Source organism: Elaeis guineensis, chromosome 4 (assembly GCF_000442705.2).
Source record: "Elaeis guineensis isolate ETL-2024a chromosome 4, EG11, whole genome shotgun sequence".
Classification (NCBI taxonomy): domain Eukaryota; kingdom Viridiplantae; phylum Streptophyta; class Magnoliopsida; order Arecales; family Arecaceae; genus Elaeis; species Elaeis guineensis.
In genome coordinates this window covers 7,676,744-7,684,446 of record NC_025996.2, presented here as the reverse complement: position 1 = coordinate 7,684,446, position 7,703 = coordinate 7,676,744, and the positions used below count along the sequence as shown (strand labels likewise).

The following is a 7,703-nucleotide window of genomic DNA, read 5'->3' as shown; positions in this document are numbered from 1 at the left end:
GCAAGGACAGTGACCCGTTCTTTCCTGAAAACGGAGAAAAAAAGAGTTTGATTCTTAGGTTGCTATTTTGGTTTACAAGGCAACATAGGTTTTATTTTAGGATAAAAGTTGAATTACATAATTGTAAGCTGATGTTTAACTTTAAGGCATATTTGGTTGAAGAGAGTTGAGTTCTGCAATGAGAGTGAAAATACGTAACTCCCATTCTAGCATTTTGGTTACGAAAAATTCTATTCTTATTCAAATTCTAAAGAAGGATAAAAAAATCATTCAAAATCGAATCTTTATTCTCCTCTAGCATTCAAATCCATTCTGATTCTAATTCTAAATATGGTTATAAACCAAACAAATCAACGGATATAGCCATTTTGATTCTCATTTCAATTCATTCGGGCTTCAATTCTAATGGCAAACTAAACACATCCTTATTATGTTGAGTAAAGTTTCCTTATGCACAGAAGACAATCGAAGGAGAAAATTATAGAAACAAGGTAACTGGTAAGCAAAATACAGTGCATGATTTCAAATGGAGGCAATGATACTATAAAAAAATTAGGAGATTTTCTTTTTTTTTTTTTTTTGGAGATATAAAAAGAGGTCATATGCCATAAAAAAAAAAGATAATAATTATAAATGAAGAAAATAAACTCCAACACTATCTGTCGATGCCAGAGTTTTTATTTGTACTGTCAGTATAGAATAGGAGAACTTTTGATAGATGCTGGAATTAGTGGTGGATCATAAGAGGAACCAACGGGGCCACTACCCCTCAAAAAATTTTGAAATATTTATTATTTATATATTTATATATATATATATATATATATATATATATATATATATATATGATAGTTCTCTCAATATTTTAGTCTTACACACATTACGAATCTATTAATTTTAAAAAAATTATATAATTAATTTATATATTAATTTTTTATTAAAAATAATAAATTTATTAAATAAATAATTGTTGTTTATTTATTCTTCAATTTTTTTATTTAAAAATTTCTTGTTAAACAGTGGTTTTATAATTTTTTTATTTTGATAATAATTTTAGATATATATATTTTTATTTTATTATTTATTATAAAATATTTTATTTAAAAAATTATTAATAAATTATTATTTTATCTCTCCAATATTTAATGTCAGGCTCCGCCGCTCGTTAGACTAGGGAGAATAAGATGACTATAATGGTGCTGGGCTGGAAATAGGCCATGGCCCAGACCCATTTCCAGATTTACTGATGGAGCCCACTGTGATTCAACAAGACGACGCACCTCGGACCACGGCACCAACCCAACATTTTCTCACCCCTTTCCTTTTCTCTTTCCGTCTTTTTTTGGCGTTTCCCACGAAGCCGGACGAGGCGAAGCCCCTCGCGTCGCCCGTCCGATCCCCGGACCCTTCATTTTCCTCCGTCCATCTCCCTTCTGTCATTATTTTTCGTCGCTTCTTCCATTAGATAGCGAGTCCAAATCAAGCCGATCGCGAATGGAGGGGTAACGGAGCTTTCCCCGTTTCCAAGACTGCGAGGATTTCGAACGGCAGAAGGGGGAGGAAATAGTTAGGGTTTTGATCTCGTTTTCCATCGCCAGGTTCGTTGCCCTCTTCCGCCCTATTTTATCTGAATCTAATATTCTTCGAATTCATCGACGGAAACCCTAGATCTTAGAACCCGTTTTGATCCGAAAATTTGTTTATTTGAGACGGATTTTGCACTGGGCTATGTGTTCTTGATTCAATCATCCTTCTACCTTTAATTTTTTTTTATTTGAGTATGTGTTATTTACGGTATTTGATTTAGTAATTTCTTGGAAATTAGGTCCAAAAGGCTTAGTCTAGGATTTTGAGGTGCTGGATCTTTGAAGTCTGATGGAAAACGGGGAGAATCGGTTGGGAGAGATGAAGATGGCTTCAGAGGATGGGGCCTCGTTGCCGAAATCGGTAGATGGAGTTGCTGGTGGATCCGACGGGCCGAAGGATGAAGCGAAGGATTCTGAAGAAAACGAGGTTTTTGAGGAGGCGATGGAGCCGCCACAACAGGAGCGGTCTGATTCGCAAGATTTTGCGGGACATAAAAGGGGGATTGTGGAAGTACCTCACTGTGAGAAGGGACATGTGGGTCCTGACGAACAGGAAACGATTGGTCTGGAGAAGTATGATGAAGGAGGAGATATGCAGGTAAATGATCGGAGTGCTGATGAACAAGAAATGGTTGATACCGAGAATTTTGTTGGGTCAACAGATGCTTTGCTGAATGATCAGAGTTCCGAGAAACAAGAAGCACGTTTTTCTGAGAAGTTTGATGAGTCAATTGATGCCCAAGTAAATGATCAGAGACATGAAGAGCAAGGGACAACAGAGATGGAAGCTTCTACAGAGTCAGATCATTCTCTTCCTCTCAAACAAGTAGAAGACAGGAAAGAAGCCATGCCTACTGAATTGAATGGTTCTGAGAAGTTTGATGAGTCAATTGATGCCCAAGTAAATGATCATAGTTATGAAGAGCAAGGGGCAACAGAGGTGGAAGCTTCTGCAGAGTCAGATCATTCTCTTCCTCTCAAACAAGTAGAAGACAGGAGAGAAGCCATGCCTACTGAATTGAATGGTGTGGAAGCAGATGATGTTATCAGTGAAAATGTAGGAGATGTGGTAAAAGTTTCTTCTATTCCTGTGAATGATGGAGAAGTGATTCTTGAGGATAGCAAAGAAGAGTTTGTTGATGAGAATTCCAATGATGGTGAGCCTGATGAGGTGATTTCAGATGGGCTGCATGTAGCTGTTTATGAAAAAACTGAAAATGGAGGATCACTCGAGGTGGTTTTCGATAAGAACAGTGTGAGTTGCGGAACTGACTCAAAGGAACAGACTCCACATGATGATGGGGTTGATCAGATGCAGGATGTTTCAGTCCGCTCAAGTACCTTTCCCAATGAGCAGACGATAAATCAGCAGAGTGAAGAAGGTCCTTCTAAAATGGATAATGGGTTTGTAGCTGAGACATTTGCTTCTGTGGTGAAGGAAGATGAATCCACCAATCCTCCCATCACAGATGGAATTCAAGAGCACCCAAAGGAAGGCAGGGGGCAGAGTCCTAGCTCTGACAGCAAGTCTGGAGTTATCAAAGATGTCGGAAAGCAATCTGTATTGGTAGAAGGTTTAGGTGACTCAGGTTCTACAGATGATGAGGACAAGACTTATAGTCAGCAAGCACCATCTGCTACTTCACGTTTTGAGAATTCGGGAGGGCCTTCTTTGCCATCTCGTCCTGCTGGCCTTGGATCTTCTGCCCCCTTACTGGAACCTTCTGCTCGCTCTCTTCAGCAACCCAGAGCAAATGACTCTGTTCCACAAAGGCAATCTCAGCATTCTGAGGAGCCTGTTAATGATGATGCAGAAGAGAATGATGAGACCCGTGAAAAGCTGCAGATGATCCGGGTTAAGTTCCTGCGTCTTGCTCACAGGCTTGGTCAAACACCACACAATGTAGTTGTTGCACAAGTTCTATACAGGCTTGGGCTAGCGGAGCAACTCAGAAGAAACACAAATCGACCTGGTGTATTCAGCTTTGATCGAGCTAGTGTGATGGCAGAGCAGCTTGAGGCTGCTGGACAGGAGCCCCTTGACTTCTCTTGTACAATCATGATCATAGGGAAGACTGGGGTGGGTAAGAGTGCTACCATCAATTCAATTTTTGATGAGGTTAGGTTGCAGACAGATGCCTTCCAACTGGGTACTAAGAAAGTTCAGGAGATAGAAGGGATGGTTCAAGGAATCAAGGTTAGGGTTATTGATACACCTGGACTTTCCTCTTCCTCCTCAGATCAGCGTCAAAATGAGAAGATTCTCTACTCAGTGAAGAAGTTCATCAGTAAGACTCCTCCAGATATTGTTCTTTACTTTGATCGGTTGGATATGCAGAGCAGGGATTATGGGGATGTACCACTCTTGCGGACTATAACTGACATATTTGGAGCATCTATTTGGTTCAATGCTATTGTTGTTCTAACTCATGCTGCTTCTGCTCCACCCGATGGCCCAAATGGTAGTCCTTTGAGCTATGAGATGTTTGTGACACAGAGGTCCCATGTTGTTCAGCAAGCAATCCGACAGGCTGCTGGTGATGTGCGGCTTATGAACCCAGTTTCCTTGGTGGAAAACCATTCAGCATGCAGGATGAACAGGGCTGGCCAGAGAGTCTTGCCAAATGGTCAAGTCTGGAAGCCACAACTTTTGTTACTTTCATTTGCTTCAAAAATTTTGGCAGAGGCAAACATGCTTCTGAAGTTGCAGGACAATCCACCTGGTAAACCTTTTGGATCTCGTGCAAGAGTTCCTCCATTACCCTTCCTCCTGTCTTCTCTTCTTCAGTCAAGACCCCAACTAAAGTTGCCAGAGGAGCAGTTTGGCGATGATGATACCTTAGATGAGGATTTAGATGAGGAATCTGACTCAGATGATGAACCAGATTATGATGAGTTGCCACCATTCAAGCGGCTTACGAAATCACAACTGGCAAAACTGAGCCGAGTGCAGAAGAAGGCATATTTTGAGGAGCTGGACTACAGGGAGAAGCTGTTCTATAAAAAGCAGTTGAAGGAGGAGAAGAAGCATCGGAAGCTAAGGAGGAAAATGGCAGAGGCAGCTAAGGATCTACCAAATGATTTCAATAATGAGAACTTAGAAGATGAAAGCAGTGGTCCTGCATCTGTTCCTGTACCCATGCCAGATTTGGCGCTGCCTACTTCTTTTGATTCTGATAACCCTAGCCACCGCTACCGTTTTCTAGATTCTTCCAGCCAATGGCTTGTCAGGCCAGTGCTGGAAACTCAGGGTTGGGATCATGATGTTGGTTATGAGGGTCTGAATGTTGAAAGGTTATTCGTAGTGAAAGATAAGATCCCAATATCTGTTTCTGGCCAGCTTACAAAGGATAAGAAGGAATGCACTCTTCAAATGGAGCTGGCAAGTTCAATTAAGCATGGTGAAGGGAAAGCAACTTCATTAGGCTTGGATATGCAGAGTGTTGGAAAGGATATGGCCTACACATTACGTGGTGAAACAAGGTTTAATAATTTTAGGCGAAACAACACAGCAGCTGGACTTTCGGTTACCCTCCTAGGGGATTCAATGTCAGCTGGCCTGAAGATTGAAGACAAACTGGTAATTAACAAACGGTTCAGATTGCTCATGAGTGGTGGTGCAATGACTGGTCGAGGTGATGTAGCTTATGGCGGTCGTCTGGAGGCAACTTTAAGGGACAAAGACTATCCTATCGGACGGAATCTGTCAACTCTTGCACTCTCTGTTGTTGATTGGCATGGGGACCTGGCAATTGGCTGCAATGTTCAGTCTCAGCTTCCTGTAGGACGAGGGACTAATGTGATTGGCCATGTAAACCTGAGCAACAGGGGGACTGGGCAAATTGGTATCCGGTTGAATAGCTCAGAACATCTTCAGATAGCACTGCTTGTGCTTGTCCCCCTTTTCAGAAATGTCAAGAGAACACTATGTGGTTCTTCTCAGTCTATGTAGCAGGTCAACTAGCCTTGGAAATATGAGAAGCTGCTGAGCAGAACTTGCAAGAAATGTCAGAAGGCTGGCTATGTGCTTTTGGCATCAACTGTGAGTAAAGCCTAGCTTCTGTGTGGCATTTTTACTTTTCTTTATGCTTTTATGAGGGTACAATTTCTGGCAGAGTCTGTTAGATGACTTAGTGGGTCTCTATTTCATCAGAGCTTACTTAGGAGAAATTGCTTGATTTTCACTTCATGCCTTTGAGGGCAAATTCTCTTGAAACTATGTACTGAAATGATAAATGATAAGCTTTAGCATTTGATTTTCTATATTATTGAGCTCTTCTTGAACTTTTACACAATCAATATCTGTTAATACTATATAAATATTTCCCCTTGGTTCTGTTCTGTCCAGGATATGACATATAGTACAATTTCTAAGTTGAACAACAATTTGGAAGTTTGCTTGTTTTATCATTATTGATGACTAACTGTTTAGGGATTTTCTGAAGCTTGACTGGAAGACCATTTAGGACCATATCATTGTGTTTTTTCCTATCTATTTATATATCGACAAAAACTACTACTCAGAATATAAACTTATATGGCCTAGAATGAGTTCTGTATATCTGAGTAGAATGGTGTGTTTGAATTTCAACGAGGCAATGGCATATGATGCTTATCAAGTCATTGCAGCCATATAGCTAGCTTTTAAAGATACTCAAGGTGGATGAGAATTTAAGGATAAATAAAGTTCATTTCTTCTTTCTCTTTGGAGGTGTGGAAGACTTTTTTCAGAAGAACAAAGGTAAGATTGACAAAAGAATGAATGGAGCATTTAGTATTTCAAACCAATCTTTTCTTAGCAATTTTGCTCTCAGTTTTGGATTTTTTTTTTTTTTTAATGTCACAATGCCACGGGAGGAAACTTTACACCAACATGATGTGGGAAACTACTTAGGCATGCATGTATTGGGATTTGGATTTAGGAATTATATATTAGTATAATTGGTAGAAGGTTAAACTATATTTGGACTTTTTGAAGGTTGGGATGTAAAATAGATGTTGCTGGTCTTTTCTTGATTTGTATAAAATAACTTGTGAAGTGGTTTTAAACTAGTGTTTTCTTGTCTCAGACTATAAATTTTTATAAGTTCCAGATTCAGTTATTGAGGATTGAGATGTGAAATGGAACAGATTTAGGAAAGGAAATTGAAGGAATATATGGGCTGATAGCTTTCACTACTATTAACAGGCAAATGAAAGAGTAGTGGGGACCCCAGTTAAATGCCTGGAGATCATCACCTTGAATTTTTACTAAGAGACATTAGCTAGAATAAAGGAAGTTGAAAGCAACATGAGCTTCTTGCTGTCAAGGTTTCACTTCAAGTCTGGCCTAAGTCTAGGTCCTAAAGGAACTAAAAATTTTCCTAACCTAAAGGAATTAAAATTTTTTTTAACCTAATATATTATCAAAGTTACTTTGTAGACTATTATTTCCGTGCAAAAGAGGACAATGGGCCTGTTTTTGGCAAGAGAAAATGAAGCCTCAGACTAGGCCTATTTCAGACAAAAACATTTTTTACTTTATTTAAATGGGCCTTGGAGGTTTCACTAAAAGAATTCCTAGATAAGTCTCTACAATTATATTAGATTCTTGATTCCACTCTCATGACAAGCACATATAAATCTTTAGACTGATCTTAGGTTCAGTTGTTAGGGGATTAAAGATTTTCTGAACTAATATAGTATCAAACTGGAAATTTTTCAGACAATTTTCACGCAAAAAAATATGACTCATAAGCCCTGTTTTTGGCAGAAACATCGTGCTGGAGTAGAGGTCAGAACAGGACCCTAGTCCAAGAAAAACAATTCCATATACTTGTCATTATATGTCTCTTTTTGTGGAATTGTACGCTTGCTGGTAGAGGTTGAATATAACTATGATCTAGCCAATTCCATCAATCAAAGTTGTTTGAGAATTAATTACTCTTAAACTTGGCCCTTGCCTCATCTGCCCATAATCTTTCCTCAGGTCTCACCTCGTGCCTCTCTTGTTCTCTCTTCCATCCATCCTCTCCTGGTCATCATTCCTTGTCCCATATATGGCTGCTTGCCTCCCGGTCTCTGATGACTGCATTGTGGAACCTCACACAAATTGAAGGGGGCTCATTGATATGATAT

General features: G+C 39.5%; 1 protein-coding gene across 1 annotated transcript; it reads left to right on the top strand.

Moving 5' to 3' along the window:
- The first annotated feature begins 1,460 nt into the window (after positions 1–1,460).
- LOC140857105 (translocase of chloroplast 120, chloroplastic-like) lies at positions 1,461–5,849 on the top strand. The gene is made up of 2 exons (XM_073255452.1): positions 1,461–1,598; positions 1,826–5,849. Exon 2 carries the CDS (start codon positions 1,876–1,878, stop codon positions 5,536–5,538), a length of 3,663 nt encoding a protein of 1,220 aa, XP_073111553.1. The 5' UTR covers positions 1,461–1,598; positions 1,826–1,875; the 3' UTR covers positions 5,539–5,849.
- Positions 5,850–7,703: the final 1,854 nt, after the last annotated feature.

Bases quoted from the DNA above. Each gene is read 5' to 3' on its own strand.
- LOC140857105 (XM_073255452.1), top strand. From the start codon at position 1,876: ATGGAAAACGGGGAGAATCGGTTGGGAGAGATGAAGATGGCTTCAGAG.